Genomic DNA, 26,430 nt, shown 5'->3' on the forward strand with positions numbered 1-26,430 from the left:
TCTTAAAGCACTACATAATCCCACCGCTTCCGGGTCGACACGAACTTCGGTACAATGAGCAATATATGGCACGAATCGCTGGACGAGTGCTATATGGAGCGAAATTTATCCAAAGCAAGTGTATACCCAGCTGTGAAGGGAGTCATTGTTGTTAATTGTGTCAACATTTGCGTCTATGGCGTCAAAGTTGTTTCCTCTGTAGTAAATTCAATGCCCAGGACCAAATATTGTTGACGGCAAAAATATATAGCCAACGTACTTGGTCGTGGCAATGGAAGCGACGCAGACGACAAAAAATGACACAGCTTATTTACTGAAACCCGAGCAAAATGTTCTAATGAGGCAATTTTAAACGGAGCATGCTGCACACTTACACTAATCTTGAAATTTATACCACATATTTACTTATTAATTACTTTTAAGACCGATTTGTTCTGTTATCTCAACGCTCTTTGTCTCCTATGTTAGTTGAGGGTCCATTTAGCACTGCTTTTAAAAAACGGTCAGCTATAGTCCGATCAGAACAATGGTTTGGCGTGACTGATACGCTGATACAATGTGACAAAATTGTTTATAATGTTCTAATATTTATACCTTTTTCGTTTTCGACGATCAAATTTAGGACAATGAACGATATTTCTCGGCCAAATTTATTACTTATTATTATGTATTTACACATTTTTGTATTGCTTCAGGTCTTATAGAGTGATTTATGTTTTAATGTTCTGACCTTCAGATATTGATGAATGTCTAGATCAAAATGGTGGTTGTGAACATCTATGTCACAATGTTTATGGTGGTTTTTACTGTTCATGTTTTCCTGGGTACACACTGGATTCAGACGGTCGGACTTGTACAGGTTGGTATCGAAAGTAACTTCATTTTGCAGAATTCCCATCACTCACACACAAAGCTATTGTTACATCGGAGAGGACGGGAAAAATCCGTACTTTACTTTCTATAGCTCCTTAATGGAAATGCTTTTGTTCAATAAGACTAATCTGTCACCATCATATTGTGCAATACCTCACTATTCTTGTAGTAATTATATTTCTGCAGAAAATTAAAACTTATCTTCACTTGTGACAAATTTAAAGAAAATTGCAATCTTTTTTCACGAACTTTCGAGTCGCGTAAGTTAAAGTTATTCCTACTGGGACTGTGGGATGCCCAGGCCATCTAGTGCAAGAAGCGATATACAAAGTTGTATGCAAATGAGAACAAGTGTCGCGAAGTGTAGCGAAGCTAAATTAACACTACAATTGAAAGCTTAATGTGTTAGAAGTGTTGGTTTGTATTGTATAAAGCATTCTGTAAAATTTGAACATTCAGTTTCGTTGACGTATTGTCGAAATAAAGCTGAGAATGGCGTACTTGATTGCTTGTCATGGAAGGATATCCATGTGTAAAGCGGACCTATGTTTCGCTGACCGCACACGGTCGGCGCGGTGACCGGTACTGTGGATGCAGAATGAAACCCTTGGCCTCGGCGAAAGTTAACTCAACGCGGCGCCGTATAGGCTACATCGTACTCAAGCCAAGTCTCACCGTTGTAGGGTAACAGCTCTGATGATAACTTATTTGCTCGAGTTGTGAAGTCCATCCTCCCACGTAAGTACTTCTGTACTGCCAATTAAAATATGTTAGTAGCTGTGCGTGCGTGCCACGAGTCGACTGTGTGTTCAACACACCACCGCCCCTCCCTCGTGGGTGGAGGGACGGTGAACACACTTACAGCCCTGCCACGCAGAGGTACGCTCGATCATATTATACTCGAATTGACTGAATTTGATATATTCATTGCACTGATTTCGGTGTATAGTCGATCATATGTGGTGTGACAGTTGTGTCAACATATGGTCATACGCTAGAACCGCCGAGGATCGAAAGAGTGAACGTTGCACGAAACCGCAGGTTATTCACGGCATGGGTATATTAGCTGTGCGTGGCAGGACTGTGTTTTACCGGGGTTATACGGCCTCCCGCCGTTATAACGCCGGTAAAACATTGCCCTGCTGCCACGCAGAGCTGGGGTTTTTACCCCTTTCGTCAGCTGAGGTAACCTGATGATTCACTGTATAAGTATCGCCATGCGTACAGGTCTCAGGCGTGGCGGAGGCCGTAACGCCGGGAATACAGACCTGTACGCAGGGCTACGTAGTGTACTTGCTTATACTCACACACTTTCTTTTTCGTGTTCGTGTCTTAGATTTTTTCATATGTGGAACACGTACACGTACATACGTACGGGAGCTGAATTGCATTACATACGCTGGCGATTCAGTGTACTGTACATACGTACAGAGATGTTTGATTAAAACGATATGGCATCAGCGGCCAGGAGTATCATACGGATAGAGGTCACACTGTGAGATCATGGAGGTAGAACGAGAGATTACCTCCATGGTGAGATCAAGCTTGTTCTCACGGGATCGGAAGCAGCTGTGCCGAGCCCGTATGCTTTATGTTCGGACAGTGCATGCACTGACGAAATTTTTGTCAAGTAAAGTGGTTTACATGCTGTACAGTATCATGGATCGTAAGCATGAGTGTGTGTTCACAGTTTCCTTACCTATACACTCATGGAGCTAGGAACAAATACACCATTTCTAGCTCCATGCTAAACTGGTGTATAAAAACTCCGGTGTGTGCATAGTTAATATTTAACTTTGCAAATTATTGCATATTTAACTTTCATGGATGGAGTCACAGATTTGATAATCATTTTCATTCTGAAGGTCTGAAAGTCCGCTCTACAATTATTGTTTACATGTAGCGTTCAGGGAAATCAATCGAACGGGACCTTGTAAACTTCCGGTTCAGGGGAAAGGCTGGCAGGTAAATGAACAGAGGCCACATATAATCCATGTAGTGCATTTGGTGAAATTCCAAAATTTAATTTCTTGTACATAAATGCCCTTATCACAGATATTTTAACAATATTAATTAATGATTAATGTAATTAATGTTATAGAAATAATGGGTGATGCTCTGACCATTATTATTCATTTATGGCCAAGGGCGAGAGGAAAGTCAAGAATTTACAAGGCTTAGCGAGCAAGCTTATTTTGGCTTTCAGTCTTGCCAAAGCCTATAGATAAACGTTAATGGTCGGGGCAGAGCCTGTTATTTCCATGATATTACCAACAAACCCTAGAAAATCATCAAGATTTACAAAAATTTCCCATGTGAAAGACAACGGAGCCCCAGAACTTGTGCAATATTGCCTGAATACATGGGTTTATGTGCCAGAGAACAGGTGACAATTTGCCAGACACCAGGATGGCAAATTGTTTCCTGCTGCGAGGGCACATAAACCCATGTATTCAGGCAACAATATTTTTATTACATGCCTCTGGTTATAAATGCTGTATGACATTTAGTTATATGCTGGACATTTTCAAACAGTTTTAACCATTATTGACCAGCATCAAACGGATTTTAACGAAAGTCAAAATAGAAGTGTGCACATGTATATTTTACATCTATCATTCAGGGTCTACTTAGATGTCGAAAACATTGTAGGGCTTCACTGGCCTTGGTAACCATGGAAACCAGTCAGTACATCGTTCACCGACCCCCTAACTCCCCGGATGTTCCTTTCAAATCAATTCATTGATTTGCACTCACATCAAGGCATGTAATAAGCAATGCACAGTCATGGCCACCCTAAAAATTTGTCAAATCTGGAGATTTTTAAAAAAATGTATAACTTGGGCCACAAGTGCTTCATTTTGTTTTTGTGATTGATTATGATCTTTGTACAATTGACAATTTACATTTTTGATGAAAAGTCACAATGTTAGCAGCATTATTTATATTCATGGACATCAAAACAAACCATTACTGTGTATTTGTGGTCAGTCACATAGTTTTGCTCCACCAATTAAAATAGATGTCTATAGCATGGTAATACATAATGAATGAGTGTATGATTTTACTGATCTTTTGACCCATATATCATAGATTCTATGATTAGAAAGTTGAATATCCATTGTACAGACGGTGAGAAATAGGACTATCTGCAAGATTCTAATTCATTGTATTCGTTGACATTTGCCTACAGCTGTTAGTATACCTCGCGTAACCTGGTCGTAAAGCCTCAGAGGTACATGTATGTGAAACTTAGAAGGAACAAGAATCAAAAGATTGATAACTGCTCTTTGACAAAATCCTTCATCAGGTAAGATTTGATTTTCAATTTCCTGCACATGTCTCGTTCGTTATCAGTTAAGCTTTTCACATGCTCGGTTTTATTTGGCGGAATTGTAATACTTTCTTCAACATCAACTCCCTCAATGCTCTCTACGTAACTTTAATACATGTAAGTATTTCAGAATATGCGTCTGTAGTGTGATCTCCTTGGCAAAAAATTCAACAGGACAAAATAGAGCAAGTGCAATGAAATTCATGAAGTTCTTCTGTTTCAAACATAGCATCCTTACAGCTGAAATAATTATGGATAATTCTGCAAGCGTTTTAACCTTTAGCCTCTTTATCATTAGAGATTATTTATATTTTTATACAAATATGTGAATAATATGTATGATTGTCCCAATCATGTTTCATATTAATTTTGATGTTTCTCAGTAAACTACATGTACAAGAACTTGCAGTATAAAACTCGATGTTTTTAGGTACTTGGCTCTTCAAAGATGTATGGCTACTTTAAATGAATCGTGCATTTCCAACCCTGCCATTGACAACACTTTATCTTGTCAAAGTTTCAGATGCTTGGTCAGAATGCCATGCTTAAATTTGTACATTTTTAATGGTTTCATATAGTTTGTTGTTTGTTGTTTATTGTTTATTGTACTTCATGCATTCATATTATTATGTTTATTTTATGGAGCCTGTTAATGTGACTTGTTCCTGTTGGTCTTTCTTTGAAATAAATATATAAAGATATTGCTACTTGCTTGAATACACGTCTTGACCTACATTATGTACCTGTTTCCTTTAAAAAGGTCCACAATCACCAGTGATTACAATGGGTTTAGGGCAAAGTTATACCAGTGATGAAAGGTTAATTAAAATTACAGAAGTCATAAACAATCAAGTTGTCTTATCTTGCATATAAAAAGCCATGTTTTAGAATGAACTGATGTAAACTAATGTCAGCAATTTGCAGGAGATAATATTTACATTGCATGATTCAAGTTAATGTTTCTTTTCACCCAATCAGATTCAAGATCCCTTGCTGAGGCAGTGCATACTGGGCAATGACAACCAAGTGAAAAGCAACATAGTGACAATACCATCCTCCATTGCAAAAGAAATACACAGTGTGTGGCTATGCAGAGAGCCAACACTGAACAGAGATGATGGTGTTGTCATCAATGCAGAGCAAAAACCTGTGGAATTGAGGGAATCTTTCATCAATATATTTATTTTCCTAAGACAATGGGTCCTTGCTGTGGCACAGGTTTGTACTTACACTGTTCAGTGTTTCCACTGGGTAAATTTTTCCCTTAAACCATTCTGGCTAATTGAGACCAAAATTGATTAGCCAGAACTATAGCCATCAAAATTACATGTAATTGCATTTATGATTTTTATCCAACTGACAGTTGTATATATATACTCAGGTGGGTCCTATCAGTTGCTACAGTGGCAAGATGACATTAAACTGGTCCAATAATCATTTCTATTCAAGGTAATACATTACCAGGTCCATTGGACATTTGTGATTTAAAAATTTAAGTAGGACTCATCCTGACCGACTGATAATTAGTGGCAATGAAAATAAACAACTATTTTTTATGGAACAAACTGCTTTCTTAATAACATTCACAACAAATTTTATTTCCTGTGTGCCACACACTTATGTGACTTAATTTTGCACTTTTGTAAATGTATCAAGATGTATTACAAGTATTGCATCATTGACAGGGTAACTTCAAGATGTTTCCTTTGAAAGATCCATAGCTTCTTCTGCCTCAATCATCAAGTGCTTTCAGTTCTCCAATCACAGAGTCTGATTATTAAACCAATTGTTCACTTACAGAAGGTGTACTCCAAGCAGTAAATGCTTAATAGTTTCAAAATCAAACTGGGTGTATACATGTATTTTAAAATGTCCTGTCTGGCCACTTTATATGTCTTACAGAAAAAAAAGCTGACTCTTCTCTTATTAAAACACTAGTCATGGAAATTCAACAAACTATTCCTGGTACACTTTCTTTTTTGTAACTACTACTACCCTGCAACTCTGCGGACAACCTGTGCAATTATCTTTTTTGCTTAATTGTACTCGAACACGACTTAGCATGTCGCAGTGTGCTGCTTGTTGTTCAGCGTAGTAAACATTCAACAGGACAACATCCTGGGCATATCTTCATGCAAATATTATGACCAATGCCTATCCACAATACAGTGTTACTCAGTACGTGTACACATCATGGCAGGAGGTGACCCCTGCCTATATCCACAAATACATGTACACAGTATGGAAGATAACCCGGGCCTATCCTCAATCCAAATGCATTCACATGGTATGGAAGATGGCACAGACATATATCCACAATACACATAATATATGCAATGGAGGATGGCCTAAGCCAATACACATACATGCACACAGTATGTACATGTATGATGAATCAGCTGGCCTATATAGAATACAAAATGGGAGATGACTAAGGCCTATCATTAATACAAACAGTCTGTACCTGTATCGTATTCAGGATAGGCCCAGGTCATTTTCAAAAATGTGTACCTGTATTGTATTCAGGATAGGCCTGGGTCATCTTCCATAGCAGGTACCTGTATGTGTATTCTGGATAGTCCAGAGTCACCTGCGATGCTGAGTAATTGTTTTGTGGATAGGCCTGGGTCATTGTATTTGCATAGGTTATAACATTTGCATGAAGTTTGGCTCAGGACGTCATCCAATTGACAGTTTACCACACTGTGCTCATTAATAGCTGCCTCTGAGTTTGCTGCAGTAGTGTCCTACGGTGACGTTTTTGAAACACTGGTTTCATTTTATTCACCACCCTTGCTGTCATTGGCTGCTGTTGTCTGCTTAGTTTTTGAAAATATACTGCAATCAGTATTTCCTGACTATGTTAAAGCATTGTTTACAAAGCACTTGTCATAAAATAACAAGGTCATTGCATGCAGCCATCTGAAAGCATGGCATATAACTTCATAAGTTACTGATTATAATAGTTTTCTGAGACTACACACTAAAGCAAGGAAAGAATGACCACCCAGGGATGTTAAAAAATCTCTCTGCCTTTTAAAGGTGGAGCCTCCCTTTAAAAGGACGCAAAGCTATAGCAGCGTTCATTGTGTTAGTGGACACCAAACAGGCAACACAAGGTTACACGCTCCAGAAAATGCCACTTTTTAGTTTTCCCCGGCCACAAGAAGGCAGACAGACTGCCAAGCGGTGAGCGTGAAGTTGCTGCCGATCGGACTCTGTGGTTATATTAAAGTCTAACGCGACTAGAAACAATTTTTTAGGAATTCGAGTGTTTGTTGTGACTGTTGGCGATTTAAACTGACCGTCAATCAAACGCTTGTATAAACTCTGTTTGCAGGATTAGCAAAAGGTGATAAAAGGTTGAGATCAGTTTGTGTAATTAATGTTATAGAAATCAAACATCGTACTGGCCAAGTGTTTGACTGGGAGAAGAACTCCACTAATGCGAGAACCTGGGATTGAAAAGTGCGGCTTTAACTGCACTCTCGATCAGCCCCCTGAAAAATAGCACAGACCAGTTTGGCGAAGGATAGTTGAAAAATATTTCCCAATCTGCAGACATTTCATTTGCCATTTCACGCTCTTGCGAATGGCAGCGGAAACACTGCTGTTGTCATACACATTTGTAGTCCTTTTTTTAAAATACCCTCTTGAGTAGATCAAATGTATTACACCTCTACCATACTATTTAATCAGTAACTTTGTTGTGATAATCATTGCTTACACATTTTTGGTAAAGTTATTTTCTCTTATTTAGCTGAATTTGCTAAAAAATTTTCTTGCCACTTGGCACTCTATGAATTGCCTAGTGAAATGCAGATGATATGATAAATGCACATGACTAGACATTCAATACATGTAGCTTCATTCGTAGGATCCATAAAACTGTTATGATGAAGTATATTCCAATGAGAGAATACATCTGGTATGCACACGTGATTTAGAATGTTTACATGTGTCTAATGCTTATCATCATTAGGGTTAAGGACATACAGAGTGTTTGCAATTCATTGTAGTACATCCCATCACCAAATGTATTTAATCATTCCGGTTATCATTGTTATTTAAAGAGTTATAAGTAATCACGAGTCTATGTGTTTACAATTCAGGATCAGCAGTGCATGCTGCGCAATATCAAGGATGAGAAATACCATTGACCTTGACAAAGAGCATTAAAGACAAAGTGGAAGGCTTTGGATTGGACTTGGATCATGACATTATTACGAAAGATGAATGGAAATGATCAAAAACAGGTAAATTTCCATTTTAGTCCTTGCACCACAGTATATATACACAAGTGGCTGTTGCAAAGATGTGCTGGAACTGGTATCTTGTAACTTGCACAAAGTGTTTTATGTTAGTTGTCTTTATAGCTATACACATGTTTAGCATGTTTACAATTACAAGAATACTATTTAGAATCACAGGTTCACAAAAATATTAGTGATACATTTCTGTATTTTAATTGACATTGCCAGCTGCAACTATGTAGGTACATCAGTTTTACACTAATTCATCCTGAATTATACACAACATGCATGTGACAGCAATCCTCATTCTTAAACTGTGCAGGACATTGGTTGTTGCCAATCTACATTGTATTACATATGACATGAGCAAGAAGGAAAAAGTATGGTTTAAATGTCTAGGTTAGAGAAACATGCATATAGCGGAGAGAAAAATAAATTTATTGTTCTTTTTACACAAGAATTCTTGGATATGTGACACACAAATAAACTAACTTTTTGTGAAGAGAAATTATTATCTTCCATGATTTGTCCATGATTATCTTCCATGAGTTTATTATTATTACTATGTTAGGGAACAGGTGTGTATATCCATGCAGAAGAGGAAGCAGGATAAATCCAAAACCGACTATAAGGCAGCATTTTACCATTCAAAGAAAGGAACCAACCACCAGGGACAGTTGTCTCAAGATGAAGACAGTGGGATTGCACCTCCATTTGGTAGAGGATTTCCTATTAGTCAGTATGGTGGAGAGACGTGCACCCTTACACTGCTCAGCACACAGATTTGTGTATGTTAGGATCAGAGGCTCCTAAACCATAGCACCTACCACAGATAAAGAGTGGCCAACTTAACAGACAAAACCCTCAATACTAAGCATCATCAGATACAGCTAGTACAGAACTGTTGAAGGTATATAATTATATACCTGGATATATAATTATATAATTATATATCCAGCTCATAGAGAGGAAAAATTCAACTTTCAGAGCACTGAGAAAAGACAATTATTATTCATGCCTCCCCTCAGTATCATGGTGATCTCTGTAGTATATTAACGGACCTGTAGCTAGTTGTCACTTGTGATGATTGTTTATAAACATTCCATTATAACTTCTTTTTCTGCTCCAGAGGGTGTACATGTCAATCAGGACCCAGATTTACATATACTTGTCAATAACATTGCAATGTGCACATGTATGATACACTTTGTTTCCCAATGAGCTTCCAGAAGAAGAACAAAAAACTGGAGTTGATATCAAAAGAAATTGTGAAAAATTCATCAAAAAATTACAGCAACTGGAGCCCAAATTTCATGGGGAGCTGTCATTATTTACGGAGTACAGGTCGGAGAGGAGATGTTGGAGGAATTTCGTTTGAAACTCTAATTTTTGAGTACCCCCCAAACCATGATGAACTTGAGTAACCCCCCCTCCCTTACATGGAAATTTTGACTGACCCCCACACTCAATTTTGCAAAGTTAAATTTCAATACATGTATTTCTACAATTTACATAAATACAGCAATAGGAAAGACCATTCAAATCCTTGTGTACCCTGCTAGATAATCATTGGTTATCTCATGACGGTTGAACAAGGTGAAACCAACAAAATGAAATTCAAAGTCACAACAAACATAGATGTCAAAGGTTACACTATAACCAGTATACAACCACATACAGTTTTGTTGTATGTATGGGTATCATAACAGGGTCCTCACTAGGATATCCGACAGGGTAGACTTTGAAAGTACAGATTGAAGAACATGCAGGGCTGATGGGGAAAGTGTCCGCTTGGCTTGCTCCCCTCCCTTGCATGGAAAAGTTTGAGAAATTGTAGTGTGCATTGGTGCAGTTTGGTGTAATCTAAGAGGTATTTTCAATGTGTAATTTTACTGAGTAAAATTTGTAGAAATTGATGTGTGAAGTAGGCAATCTGAGAGGTGTTTCAATACATTTGCACCAAAATTGAACAACCCCCCTTCTTTCTCTCAACATTTTGAATAACCCCCCTTATAGCTTTCAATATTTTGGGTGACCCCTTCACATTCATCTGACCCCCAGGCTGTAACTAATGATGGCTCCCTAGGAGATATATCTTCAAGCTTGTGCGATATGGATTTCAGGCAATGTCAACTTGTGGACAAAAGGATACAAAGAATGTTGCAGATTATTGCAAATGGGACTAACTTATGAATACAGCACACCAAGTCACATTCCATCATCAAGAAAAAAAGCTCAAAACTACATCTGAAGTTGGCTTTGGAGATAAAAACTATTGCTTGCAATCATCGACCCTCATTACTCGCAACGCGCTATGCCAGAGCAAAGTGTACATATTCAGAACATCAGTTTGATCGTTCATGAGATTCAATGTTAAGTACCAAGTATTGTTGTTGGGGACCGCTTGGCAAATAAACTTAATATATTTCAATATTACTAAGATTACACAAAGAAACCACAGCAGTTGCCTGTCCCATTTTCTCGAAGGTGTATGTTGCAATAAGTGAAAATATTTCAACAAAATTCACCTTTAGCAGTCAGACAAGCTTATGAAAAATAGAGATTTATATATGTAATCGAATCATCACTTGTTTATTTGTATTCTAATGGATATAACTTTAAAAGAACAGACAGGGAATCAAACTGTTTTCTATTTTAGCTCTGCAGTTAGTGTGAATGAGCCTATCTTGTGTACCCTGGTAGGTGTGTGTTGTTGTTGGTCATCCGTCAACTTTTAGCATTTTTGGGGTGAATTTGCTTTTAAGCTTCACTATCAGCAAAGCAGAGCTAATCTAATGAGTGGATATGTATTGTTGTTTGTCAGCCTTTTAGCTCTGCTGTCAGCAATGCGGAGCTTATCAAATGGCTGATTTTACGTCATTGCCCATCTCTCCCTCCGTCCATCATCCGTCCGTCCGTCATCCATCACAATTGCGCTCTTCTCTGAAATCACATAAATTGTCTGGTTGCTTTGAAATTTGATACTCGTGCAGAATTTGCATATTTCTATATTTTAGGTATTTTTTTGCTGTTTTTGGTCACAAAATCTATTTCTCTGAAGTTGCTTATCTGATTGCTTTGAAATTTTATATGCATTTCACTTGGGGTGACCTCAGTTAGGTTAATTGTTCAAATTTTAGTGAAATATGCAAATTTGTATTTTGAGGCAATTCTTGTCATTTTTTTAGTCCCCATGGACACCGTCCGGGGGACTTATAGGTTTGGCCATGTCCGTGCATCCGTCTGTCCATGCATGCGTGCGTCCATTCACGCAGATATCTCAGAGATGCCTGGAGCGATTTCACTCACACTTGGTACAAGGATTACTTCATAAATCATACATATGCAAATTGATTTGTTTTGTGATATGATCCAATATGGCTGCCATGCGGCCATTTTGTTACGATTTTTTTATGTGCAGAGCCATAACTCAGGCACATCTCAACCGATTTTATTCAAAGTTGGTACAAGGACATTGACCTATATCATACATATGCACGTCAATTTGTTTCACGAAATGATCCAATATGCCGGCATGACAGCCATTTTGTTATTGGACACCGTGGTGCGAAGCACCAAAGGTGTCCTATGTCGCCACAATGTCTGTGTGTGTGTCCGTCTGTCCGTCCATCCGTCTGTCCGTCCGTCTGTCCGTCCGTCCGTCCGTCCGTAGACAGATTTTGTTCCACTCATAACTTAAGAACCCTTAGGTCCAATGTCATGCAATTTGGTATTTGGTATTATCATGATGAGACTTAGATCTGATTAGATTTTGGTGGGTGTGGCTTATTAATTAATTGCTCATTTGCATATTTTATGACTTTTTTCGTTCACGCAGATATCTCAGAGACGCCTGGAGCGATTTCGTTCAAACTTGGTAAAAGGATAGTACTCTACCTCATACAGATGCACGTCGATTTGTTTCACAATGCGATCAATTGGCCGTGTTAGAGGACTTTTTAGTTTTCACCTCCATAGACTCCCATGTATAAGGCAGTCCATAGACTCCCATGTTTAAGGCAGTCCATAGACTCCCATGTATACGGCAGTCCATAGACTCCCATGTATAAGGAAGTCCATAGACTCCCATGTATAAGGCAGTCCATAGACTCCCATGTATAAGGCAGTCCATAGACTCCCATGTATAAGGCAGTCCATAGACTCCATGTATAAGGCCAAGAAAAATAAAAATTTAGTTTCTCATCGTATTCATATTGCAAAAAGGATGCAGTGACACAGTTTTTAGTCCCCACAGATAAAGTCCAGGGGCTCATAGATTGGGTCATGTCAGTCCGTTAGTCCATCCATGTGAGTCCATCCGTTCATGCAGATATCTCAGACGCTTTGACAAAATGTCACGTGACCTTTGACCTCAAATATACATATTTGTCCATAACTCGGTAACCACAAGTGCTAAACCTTTCATATATGGTATGATGGGACACCTTATGACGCCACATATTGTTCCTCATTAATTATGCACATATCTAATTTTGAGCGAGCCAATAGAGCTAGAGGTCTGATTTTTGGTATGTAGGGATAACTTAGCAATACAATTTTTTTGAAAAATGTCACGTGACCTCAATGACCTTTGACCTCAAATATACATATTTGTCCATAACTCAGGAACCACAAGTGCTACACCCTTCATATTTGGTATGATGGGACACCTTATGACGCCACATATTGTACCTCATTAATTATGTGCATATCTAATTTTGAGCAAGCCAATAGAGGTAAATGTATGATTTTTAGTATATAGGGACAGACTATAGGATAGAAATTTTTGACAAAATGTCATGTGTCCTCGATAACCTTTTACCTAAAATACACGATTATGTCAATAAATAAGTAACCACAAGTGCTATGTCCTTTATATTAGTAGGATGGGAGACCTTATGACAACACATGCTTTACCTCATTAATTATGCCCATATATAATTGTGGGCAAGCCAATAGAGCTAGAGGTCTGAATTTTGGCATATATGGATTAATTAGCAATACAATGGGTTTTTTTTCGCAAAATGTCACGTGACCTTGATGACCTTTGACCTTGAATATGCATATATATGCATAACTCAGTAACCACAAGTTCTTTACGCTTCAATTTTGATAGGATAGTAGACCTTAAGATGTCACATCTTGTACCTCATTTATTATGCACATATGTATTTCTTGGCAGGCCAATACAGCTAGAGGTCTGATCTTTTTTCCCGATTTAGAACCATAACTTAGACATGCCTCTTGTTTCAAAATGGGAACAATGACATAGACCTATGTGTCCATAGATCTGAACATATACACTCCAGTGATACTTCTTAATGACCTCATTTCCCTGCCCCATCAAGACTAATACTCCTATTACAAGTGGGGACTATGTCATTGTCAATGACTTGTTACTTCTAGAATATACAGAATATTATCTCACATAGTGAGTGTCTGAATGTTATTCTGAATTGTATTCCTAAGCACATTCTGAAAGTAACTCTTCTGAAAATTTCACATTCTTTGCCACTGCACCATCTCCCTAATACATACTGATGACCCACGATGTCCACTCAAGTCTCACTTTGATTATAATTATTTCATGTACGGAGCCAAAAATCGGGCACTTTCAACATCAATTTTATTCAAAGTTGGTACAAGGACATTGACCTATATCACACATATGCACATCAATTTGTGTTACAATATGATCCAATATTGCCGCATGGCGACCATTTTGTTACAATTTTTTCATGTCCTTAGCCATGACTCAAACATGTATTATTTGGGGCCGTTTTTGCCATTTTTTGTGAAAAACTTTGTTTCTCAAAAACTGCTCATCTGATAGCTTTAATATTTGGCAGACATGTTCTTACGGATGATCTTATTGTGACATTGTGTATTTTTACAGCTGTCCTGAAATGAGCTAGCAAAGATTTCCACCCTCTTCATCAATAAGTGTCAGAAATAGTCTCTACACTCTACATAACACAGCTGAGCTCTATCCACTGCCATTTCACTTGCTTACAAATGAGAACTTTTAATGCTACCAATATGTCACAAACCATTAAAAGAGAGTTTCCATGTTGTTTAGAAATGAATGTATTCATGACATCAATTGTCAATTGGAAAAAGCCCTCCACTATTATGCCTGTAAAAATATGCAGCCAAGTATTAAAGCTGTGTATTGTGAAATTCTCTTGTTACACAGTAAAGACTTTTATCACAATACTTAATGCTGATTTACATGGGATAATGATCTCATCCCCAATTGGCAGGATTGACATTGTATCAGCTGTACACTGATGTATACTTGAAACTTCCTCACATATGTAAGATTTAATTGATTCCTCCAGTAGTTCAAATTACATTGCATTTGTAACCTTTGTAATTGTGGAAAATATATGTTAGTTTTTTCCAAGGCCTGCATATGTAAGAACACTTGGTTGATTGTGTATCACTCTTTTACAATGTAATACAGATATTTAATGGTAAATAAAACCTCCTAACAAGCTTTTATACAGCATAACATGTATTTCTGTCTCTATCATATCGTAGGATGATCTACCGGGTATGTGTGTCTCTAGTGTTTTTTAAAATGTATTGAAATATATTCAAATAGATGTAAGCCATCTTGAATATCACATTCATACACTGTGCCAAATGGCAAGTTGATCAACCTTGAATCCCACCAATTTCAATGTGTCAGAGATATTATGCGTATTTTATCATAGAAAGCATTAATGTTTTCAAGAAAAATTTAAGTAAACGTTTACGTGTCATGAAAATGTATATTCTCCAAAAAAAATATCAGTTATCTTTCTATGTACAGTAAAACTATATTTTCTATATGATATTTTTCCAAAGAAATATCACATATTAGAGGTCTTGTTGCATTGTGTACACACATTAGTCCCACGGAGGTAAGTTCAGAGAGGGACTTATGGTTGCATGAGTCTGTGCATTTGTGCATGCAGGTATCTCAGACGTGCCTGAGCCAATTCTATTCATACTTGGTACAAGGACATAAAACTATAAAATACATATGCAAAACCATTGTTTTTGGCGTGGCGTGAATAATTAGTACTAAATTGCATGATTAGTGAATTTTGAAAAAGCTAGGTTTCTAGAAAGATGGTGACGAAATTTAGTACTGGTGTTTCTCACACAATTCTGATAACAGACAAATATTTACATCAGTATTTTGTCAATTAATTGCTAATTTGCATATTTAATGAATATTTATGATAAGTTTAATGTAAGGAATCCTGCATCAAATTTGACTAATGTGGTACAGATGTTGATCTCCCAGGACTACCATAGTGTGCAATGGCATTTAGCAGTGTTAAGTCAATTACTTGCTAATTTGCATATTTGATGAATTTTCATAATTAAGATGATGTGTTTAGAAATTCTGCAAAGTTTACAAAATCTAGTCCTGTAATAGTGTTCAAAGACATTTACCGGTATCATAATAATTAAGGTCTAATTTGCATATTTAATGAAATTTACTTATAAGCGTAATTAGTTAAGAAATACTGCATCAAATTTGATAACACGTCGTAGCATAGTTCCTAAAAAATGATGTACAGATGTAGATCTTTCAGTGTGGAATTTCACTTGTTGAATTTTTCAATGAAAACAGGCAAATTTGTTGCAATTTTTCTAAGATTTTCAGGTTTTATTCAAAAAGTCATGGTTTTCAGGAAACAGAAACATTTTTACCTCACATTTGGTATATATATAAAATCAATGAGAGGCTATCTTATAAAGATGAATCAGTTCATTTGCATATCTGTGTATGTATGTATGTATGTCTGTCTGTATGTGTGTTTGTGTGCGTGTGTGTGTGCGTGTGTGTGTGTGTGTGTGTGTATGTATGTCAATTAAGATTAGAAACTCCTAAACCGCAGCACCTACCATCTTAGCATTTCACGTACAGGTGCACCAAGGGGTGTAGTTGAGAACATGTTCAAATGTCAGTGCCAAAAATATGCAAATTAGGGGAATAAAGGAAAAATGCGGCAGCTTGCTAAAACTCTGTAACCTTAGGTCATATTGGGTTGAAACGTGGTGTACGCAGGTTCCTTTAGGTATACTAAGTAAGTTACAGAGTAAGGAGTGTACAAATTGAGGTGAAACATGTATGTTTGCATTTTTGGGGTTATTAGTCCCCACGGACGAAGTCCGGGGGGACTTATAGATTGGGTCATGTCTGTCTGTCAGTGCGTCCGTCCGTGCATCTGTGCGTCAGTCCGTTAACGCAGATATCTCAGACATGCCGTGGTCAATTTCTTTCACACTTTGCACAAGACAGTACCCTACCCCATACAGATGCACGTCGATTTGTTTCACAATGCGATCATTTTTGGCCGTGTTAGAGGACTTTATAGTTTACAACTCCATAGACTCCCATGTATAAGGCAGCTCTCCATAGACTCCCATGTATAAAGCAGTTCTACATAGACTCCCATGTATAAGGCCAAGAAAAATAAAAATTTAGTTTCTCATCGTATTCATATTGCAAAAAGGATGGAGTGACACAGTTTTTAGTCCCCCCGGATGAAGTCAAGGGGGCTTATAGATTGGGTCATGTCAGTCCGTTCGTCCATCTGTTCGTCCATCCGTTCACGCAGATATCTCAGATATTTAGACAAAATGTCACGTGACCTCAGTGACCTTTGACCTGAAATATACATATTTGTCCATAACTTAGTAACCACAAGTGCTACATCCTTCATATATGGTGTGATGGGACACCTTATGACGCCACATATTGTACCTCATTAATTATGATGCGCATATCTAATTTTGAGCGAGCCAATAGAGCTTGATGTCTGATTTTTGGTAAAAAGGGATAACTTAGCAATACAATTTTTTTGACAAATGTCATGTGACCTGAATGACCTTTGACCTCAAATATACATATTTGTCCATAACTCAGTAACCACAAGTGGTACACCCTTCATATTTGGTATGATGGGAGACCTTATGACGGCACATACTGTACCTCATTAATTATGCACATATCTAATTTTGGGCAAGCGAATAGAGCTAGAGGTCTGATTTTTGTTATGTAGGGATTAATTAGCAATACAATTTTTTTTGAAAATGTCACGTGACCTCGATGACCTTTGACCTTGGTTATACATACATACACACACACACATATAAATATATATATATATATATATATATATATAATATATATATATATAAATATATATATATATATGCATAACTCAGTAACAGCAAGTTCTATACCCTCCAATTTTGATAGGATGTTAGACCTTCAGATGTCACATCTTGTACCTCATTTATTATGCACATATGTATTTCTTGGCTGGCCAATACAGCTAGAGGTCTTATCTTTTTCCGATTTAGAACCACAACTTAGACATGCCTCATGTATTTCAAATTGGAACAACGACATAGACCTATGTGCCACTAGATCTCAGCATATACACCACAGTGATACTTCTTAATGACCCCATTCCCCTGTCCCATCAAGACTAATACTCCTTTTACAAGTGGGGACTATGTCATTGTCAATGACTTTTTTTTTTTTTTCAGTGTTTAGTCAAAAATTTTTCCCTGAGACGGCTTGTCCGATTGCTTTGAAAGTTGGTATCCATGTTCCATGGGATGACTATAGTCAAGTTTATCAAAATTGTAGTGAAATTCTCTTGTTGGTAATATTCGGGGATTTTCTCCAAATTTTGGGTCAAAAAACTACTCATATGATATCTTTGATATTTTGTATAATGGTTCATAAGCTTTATCGAAATGTGATGTATTGAAAGTCTGATGATATCCACAATTTTGTATTTTGGGGAAAATTTTTGTCATTTTTGGTTTAAATAATTGTTTCTCAAAAAGTACTCGTCTGATAACTTTGATATTCAGTAGACATATTCCCATGGATGATCTTAATTTAATATGTCAAAATTATGATGACATATGTAATCAAGTATTTTTGCAGCTATTTTTGCTATTTTTGGTCAGGCTAGCCTGCAATGGTTGTCAAAGATGTCCTCCTCCATCAACACATATGTCAAAAAAGTTCTCTATATAACATAAGAGGCTCTAGCTTCAGAGAAATATCTTCAATTTTGTGTTTTTGTGAAGTTTTTTTCGGATTTTTGACGGGAAAAAATACAGAAATAGTTCGTTGTATTGATTGGAAATTAGGTTTGCAAATCCCTACAAATGTTCTCATACATACATTGCATGTTAGAATGAGATAAACAATTCTGACATTTTTATTATTTTTCTTTGTCGATCTTGGTAAAATATCCCTACAACAATCACTTCCGATGCTGGTTGAAATTTGGCATGAAAGTTCCATTGAGTGCAGTACCATTATATATTCAGATTGTGATGACGTGAATAAAATTAATAAATACTGTGAAAAAACTTGTTCTTATTTTATACCTTCAGGAACATAGAGTATACAATGTGGTTATTTAGTAAGCATTTTATATGGTAATTTAAAACTGTATTTGGTATTGAAATAGCAAAGCTGAAGGTGATTTTAGCAGGTTTGGTCTCCAAGAAGTATATTCCATAGGTTTTTCGATTCTCTCTCTCTCTCTCTCTCTCTCTCTCTCTCTCTCTCTCTCTCTCTCTCTCTCTCTCTCTCTCTCTCTCTCTCTCTCTCTCTCAGGGATGACGAGATCGATGTTTAGGTGTATAAAGGTTGTAAATAGTTTACATATTTTACATTTTCTGCCATTTGAAATCATAATTTACATCAGAGACTTCCGAGTGCAAAGATAAGGAAAATACAAAATTTGACTTTATTTAATATAAATACGAAAGTTAACAATAACAAATGAAATCTAATCGAAGCCTTTTTTCTTAAACTTATCATTTAAAAAACTACGTAACTGCGCTTTGGACTGTGGCAAACTTTCGGTATTCCTATATAGATGAAGGAATACTATATCCGATTGTAGAAGTACGTTATACAAACTACATATCTTGCTGCTGTCTGAAAGTTGGAATGTACAAATCAGCGTTGCCAGAACTCCGAGTATTGAAGTGATACATCTAAAACGTGGAAACTGTAAATAATCACGTGAAAAATCATTCATTATTTTAAATGTCTGAACAGCGACAAAATAATTAATAAGTAAATCCATACATAGCCCATTGACGTGAAAGAAGGAAGCGAGAAGAAACCGTAACATGTACTACCAATATAACCCTCCCAGCTCTCTTCTCAAGTTTGTATAACAGTCGTTTATTTCCCATACTGTAATAGTACAACAATAAGTAAGTACAGTAGGAAATTAAAAGTTCCATTATTCCATCTTTCTCCTATTCCTCTTCTGTAAAAAGAATAATCTCAAGTGAGGTTCCATGAAAGGAAATAGACGCATTTCATTCTATAAATAAACCCATTGAGTCCTGACAGTTGAACAGATGAATGAAAACTCGTTGCTTGAGCCAACGTTACAGAAACATTGACGCTTTTATGGGCGAAAACATTGGGGCTATATCCTCCAACTTGAATAACGCAAGAAACGAAATATTATATTCGCCTTATCCCTTACACACAATGCGTATCTGAGGGTGTAAATCTTACATGAAAAAACGGAACAAAAGCCCTTTTATTGTACAAGTAAAATAGCAAGGTTGCTTGTCAACTCGAAAGAACGGAGACCATACTTCGTTTTTCTAACCCACTGACGACGCTCGGCTAAACGCAAGACTAGACTCTGAGTGTATAGGTTTGAAAACCATTTAAAAGTGCAAATGGAAATTGTAACGGCCGGTTTACTGTGTATTGTGTTAAACGAAAGAAAGAAAAAGGGCAAGCGCGCCGAGTATCGAATCCGTGGAACTTTGCAGTCAGTTCATTTTCTAATGTAGCTATTCAATTAAAAAAATAAAATGAAGGGTAATTATCAAAATTTGATTTAAAATATTTTAGGCGAGCAGATGAAGAGCATTTCAGCCTTTTTCTAAATATATTAAATTTTGCCACAAGTTAAAGTGTGAGAAATAGGGAGGATGGTACATTGCGGCAAATCAGAATTTTGCTTGGAAAACTTCATTCAATATTTGAAAATCATATCTTTTTCAAAATGCTGCTTAGCTAACACCTGATTATTTTCTTACTTTCCAAAAGTCAACCATATCCTAATTTCTATTAGAGTTTAGGCGTGGTCTATTGGGAATTCCCTCCGGAACGTAAATAATGGACACCTCGAAACAGCCAATCAGATTGAACCAAACAGTGACGTTGACATATATCACTAATAATATCAACCAGTGTGGTGGCTATCAGGTGTGCTTGGATCTAGTGTGGTGTCATCCGTTTTGACTACAAGTCTGACCTCCCGCAAGTCAATGAATGTTTCAACTTTCGCAGACTTGATTTTTTGGTGGATATTACCGCTCAGTAGATGATAACAGCGGAGTGTTGGCATCTCAATTTCGACAGCCAACGGTTCAACGTAAACCGGAGGAGCAGCAGGAACTCAGTCAAGGTGAACATCTTTACAGTCCCGATGTTAAATATCTTGACCGTCATGGCATTTCAAGATAGGAAAACTTCCTGTGGCTGAATAAAATTATTTAAATTAATGTTCTTGGAAACGGTAGCCGACTGGTTTTGTGTGAGGCCTAGCAGCTAGGCGATGTTGCCGGTGAGTGTGTGGGGGTTCGAATCCCATTTGGGTTATAGTAAAAAATATATTTCTAAAATATGTACAATTTATTAGTTCCCTCATCACAGTAATAGGGTACGAAAGGAGCGCTAGTATTTTAACGAAATGATAGACGGCGGCCCGTTGATCAACTTCATATATTAATTTTGCACCGGAGAAGTTGCATGAGCATACGGTGGCGAAAATGAACAATTCAATCATGTCAATCCTTTCATTTATATCGGATATACTTCCAAATATGTACACTGTCGGGAATAGGCTGATTCATAATTAGGTGTCGAAGAGCCAGGAATGTACAGTGAAACATTCATGAAATTGTGATTAGCTTAATCGTAATATTCGCGGGAATGCTTAGACATCAATCTAGTTGTCATGATAACTCGTCTCGTGCTCCGCCTCTTCTTAGCATAGACCACGCCTAAACTCAAATAGGAAGTCGGAAAATGGCAAATTGGAAATAAGGTCCCACCTGCAGTTTTGAAAGGTGATCGGCATCACACAAAGTTATCTAACATCAATGAAAATAGGCACTTTTCTAAGATAACTATCATGTACAATGACATTTGTATATGAAAATACTGACTGTCCGCAAAGTACCATCTTCACAAGAGTTTTTACCGATTTCTCAAAGTTTCACCGGCGTTGAAAACTTGTTCATTTCGAAAAGGGCCAAAGCGCGCTTCATCAACGTGAAGAAACGTTTGAAATTGATGATTAGCCTAATTTCTAATTTCTATTTGTATAGATTATATCGCCTTTTCTACGACAAATGCGACATTGCAGACGCTCGACAGCATGACTCATTATCAAAGAAGCTGGTCAACCATATAACTTACCGGTCGATCGGTTAATCAATGAATGCTACCCGAGGTGTGAAAGCTGTCATCTCACATATATTTCAATCTGTTTATGAAATGGTTTATTTCAGAGGCCGAACATCGCCCTAGTCGTAGAACGGTGTCATATTCGGCACACCACGGGTATTCCTGTTCCTATCCCTTCCATTCCCTCATTTGACATGGTCAACCCACCTTTATAATTTCAAGTTGTACGGAATTGAGTATGTTTTCAGCCCCTTTCAGGATCAAACTAAATTTTTTGGACACCAAAAGATGAAAATGCTGTTTGCAACGACAGTTTGCTCATACGACATTAAGACTACAGCGAAAATACTTCTTATTTTAGAATTTTTTATTACTGTTAGGATTATGTTTGTACAATTGCCTATTAGTTATGTCATCAACTTGGTTCAGCAAACTAGCACAACAACAACATAAAAACAAATGACAAAATTTTAAAGTCATAGAGCGATCACTCCCTACGTTTATTTGTATACCAATTGATCAACTTGGCTTTTCCTTAAACAACTTAGGTTTGCCACCCAGTAAGGCTATATTTTGGGAAAATGTAAACAAATCTTGTGGCTTTTTTATTAATTCTTTTCTTGTTCGAACTCAATTTCATATTTCTTGAGCCATAACATTAATATCTCAGAAAAACTGTCATAGACCAAACCTGCATGTACACTTTAAAATTAAATTTCAAGCTATTGAGTGCTGTTGTTTCAGAGAAACAGACACTGAGCAGGTAAGGAAACACTGAACAGCTAATACCGATCCGTGTACCACCTTCCGCAATGTTTATGATTTTATAGAGAAGTTTCATCTTTTGGTGCACGGCACTCTGATCTGAGGCTTCTTGATGCTTTCGTTGTTTTACTGCAAAACAGCTGTACATGTATTTTCCTAATTTGTTCAGTGTCTGTCTCTCTGTCCATCGTCGATGTTGCATTCTCATTGTCATTGTTTGAGTAAATTGCAAATGAAATATATATTGAAGAGCCGATTCATGACGTATGAGTGGTATTTAGGAATTTAAAGCGCAGTGGTCGTCGCGCTGCCCGTACGCGTTTTTTTTGTTGATAAACATAAATGTTTGTAAACATAAGTCTTGCCAACTTCAATTGGAGTGAGATGGGGCGGTCCCTCACTTTGTTAACGCCTTTGTAAGACTCAACATCATGCACTCGTAAAATATTAAGATCGGAAACGAACTTCAGTGGTGTATTTCTATCTATAAACTCATGCCAGGCTACGAACATTGAGAGACTCTGCACATTATGTCGCCGAGTTTACTGCACGCAGTCACAGTGAACAAATGGGTTTGATCACGCGGTCACGCTGGTTGTACACAATGCTATGTACAGCACGGTAAAAATACATCACTAAAATGATCAACACTGTATATATATGAAGACCAGGAACAAGCACAATGCCTAAACACAAATATTACACTCAAGACCATGATCGGCAAGCCAGAGCAGCACAAGGGAGATGTTGTTGCTTCGATAATGGAGAAGGTCACCGCGTTGACGTTTACTCAGCTCCATGGCTCGAGCGAGGCCCATTCAACTGATTCAAGGAAATCATGATCAAATGTGATCTCATCCAGCGTGTAATTACTGTTCAATATTCAGAAAATATTTAACTTAGATTAATTGACCTTTTATTGCGTGTTAGATTTGGAAAGGTGGTATGCTTGTGACAAATCAGCCGCCATATTATCGACAATATCGCAAACATACCAATCAACCCGTAACCTCATGCGGCATTCTCGGATATGTTGTCAACGGGGGGGGGGGGGGGGACCCCTCAGGAGCATGCGCAGTGCGACGACCACTGCGCTTTAATTCAGTTCCACTTGTTGTTCTTGATAAAGATGCCATTTCTTTAAATACGCGGTTTACTTTGATGATTTTATCCTCTTCAAGTTAATCACTGTCACAGAGCAATAATACAATAATATCCTTTTCAAAAGCTGCTCTATGTCACAAATTTTGATGAAACTATCAGTGTTTTCTGACAAAAATATGCCTTATTGAAAATGCTCTTCCTGATAATATAAGGGCATCGATACTTAAGAACCAATTTATGCACTTACTGTCGGAAGGCTATCTGTTTCACAATTTACCGATGTATAAGTTAGTTGCTGTGTTTGTATTTGCGTACTATATGAAGTGTTTTTGTTGATAATTACGCATGTGCGAGTGCTCGGTGAGCTTCACAGTGCCATGCCTTCGCGAGGTTAAATAGCTCCGTACGAAGGTTACAGAATTTACCTAGGATCGAGGGTTTTGATCGAAGAAGAAAGAATGACGTTTTGGGAATTTTCTGTTATTTTAATAATCTAAAAAAGGTTCTATATAGAGGCTACAGGGCACTATACAAGTGACAATTTTTCAAATTAAATATGTTCGAGTAATTTTGTAAACATTTTTAACAACACTCTGTAACTTTTTGTTGTATTACTTGAATTAACATCATGCAAACGCAGCTACATTCTTAAACCCCCTCTCCCTCCAATTTTCAAGAAAATTAATTCTCCACACTTGGTTAAACTTTGCTAAAAAGTGACCATCTTACAGCCCTTACACCTCGCTACACTTCGTTACGTTCGCTACACCCCTTCTCCAATTTTCACAAAATTTTACTCCTAGACTTGGTTACACCTCGCTACATGTTCTTAACTACGCTACAAGATTGGTGTCTCTCTGGCGAGTAAAAAGTGACCATACAGCCCCTTACACCTCGCTACACTTCGTTACGCTCGCTACACCCCTTCTCCAATTTTCACAAAATTTTACTCCTAGACTTGGTTACACCTCGCTACATGTTCTTAACTACGCTACAAGATGGGTGTCTCTCTGGCGAGTAAAAAGTGACCATCTTACAGCCCCTTACACCTCGCTACACTTCGTTACGCTCGCTACACCCCCTTCTCCAATTTTCACAAAATTTTACTCCTAGACTTGGTTACACCTCGCTACATGTTCTTAACTACGCTACAAGATGGGTGTCTCTCTGGCGAGTAAAAAGTGACCATCTTACAGCCCCTTACACCTCGCTACACTTCGTTACGCTCGCTACACCCCCTTCTCCAATTTTCACAAAATTTTACTCCTAGACTTGGTTACACCTCGCTACATGTTCTTAACTACGCTACAAGATTGGTGTCTCTCTGGCGAGTAAAAAGTGACCATCTTACAGCCCCTTACACCTCGCTACACTTCGTTACGCTCGCTACACCCCCTTCTCCAATTTTCACAAAATTTTACTCCTAGACTTGGTTACACCTCGCTACATGTTCTTAACTACGCTACAAGATGTGGTGTCTCTCTGGCGAGTAAAAAGTGACCATCTTACAGCCCCTTACACCTCGCTACACTTCGTTACGCTCGCTACACCCCCCTTCTCCAATTTTCACAAAATTTTACTCCTAGACTTGGTTACACTTTGCTACACGTTCTTAACTACGCTACAAAATTGGTATCTTTCTGGCGAGTAATGACGCGACTGCTCTTTTACAACTTTACTGCTGTATTCCATACTGAATATCTACATACATCACCTCAACATATCTTGAAACTTATCATGTTTAAGCTTTCATCCATCGCCAACGTACCCTAGTATAGTTTTTATATTATTCGTAGGGGTCACTGGTCCTTCAAACAAAGTTCAGGTGACCCTCTCTCTTTCGCTACTCTAACATTCTTTCTCTTATGAAAGGAATAATTATTCACGATATGTAAATCGATGGGAAGATCGAACTGTTCCATACAAGACACCCTATGTGAAAATAGTCCCATCTTAAACAGGCTGCGCATTGATATATTTCTCTGTAATTAGACTTCTTTTCCTAGCCTTCGCTACACTCGCAACACTTAAATACGTAGCGAGGGGGTAGTCTATAAAAAGTTTGCACCTCGGATCTTGCAGTGTATAGCCCAGGCCCGACAGAATCCCTATCCCGACTGTCCATATGCAACGAAGCAGTATACAGTATGCTACGAGATCCGTTGCGTTATCTGCTGAGGTGAATATGGTCGCACGTCTCGGTGCTGTCGTCGTACCTAGAGATAAATTGGAACGTTAAAGTTACACTTAGTCGGGTAAATAAAGTCGACATTGTAAAGGTTTACCATATGATTTGAAGAAAGGCGATACAGGAGGCACAAATTGTCAAGCCATTAGGGTTACCACAAAGAAGTTGAAGTTTGATGGCATCTACGTGTAGGATGTTTGACTTTGCAAACATCACATTGACAGTCCCGAGGATTTACATGTAAACATTGATGAGTTTGCGCCGGAACGGGACGGTTGCTGCCATAGTCACCGTGGCGGTCAACAACAGGCTTGTCAGAGTGCCTGATGTTTGACTTAATTTTGGGTCAAGACAGCGCAAGACAATAATTGACAAGTGAACGAGATTGAATAAGAGCTTATGATTGTTAAATATGGGTCATCTTGAA

The 26,430-nt window shown here is 37.7% G+C and overlaps 1 protein-coding gene and 1 long non-coding RNA gene across 2 annotated transcripts in view; both read left to right on the top strand.

Annotated features, from left to right (window-relative positions):
* LOC139136395 (mannan-binding lectin serine protease 2-like) overlaps nucleotides 1-26,430 on the top strand; it is a 39,469-nt gene that overhangs the window by 3,019 nt on the left and 10,020 nt on the right. The window contains exon 4 of the mRNA XM_070704118.1: nucleotides 737-859. Within this exon, the coding sequence (XP_070560219.1) occupies nucleotides 737-859 (123 nt within the window). The remainder of the gene's footprint in view (nucleotides 1-736; nucleotides 860-26,430) is intronic.
* On the top strand, nucleotides 1,200-8,454 carry LOC139137089 (uncharacterized). Its single transcript, XR_011553307.1, has 4 exons — nucleotides 1,200-1,611; nucleotides 4,067-4,183; nucleotides 5,186-5,425; nucleotides 8,320-8,454. It is a non-coding gene; the product is annotated as an uncharacterized lncRNA (long non-coding RNA).

Source organism: Ptychodera flava, chromosome 7 (assembly GCF_041260155.1).
Source record: "Ptychodera flava strain L36383 chromosome 7, AS_Pfla_20210202, whole genome shotgun sequence".
Taxonomy (NCBI): domain Eukaryota; kingdom Metazoa; phylum Hemichordata; class Enteropneusta; family Ptychoderidae; genus Ptychodera; species Ptychodera flava.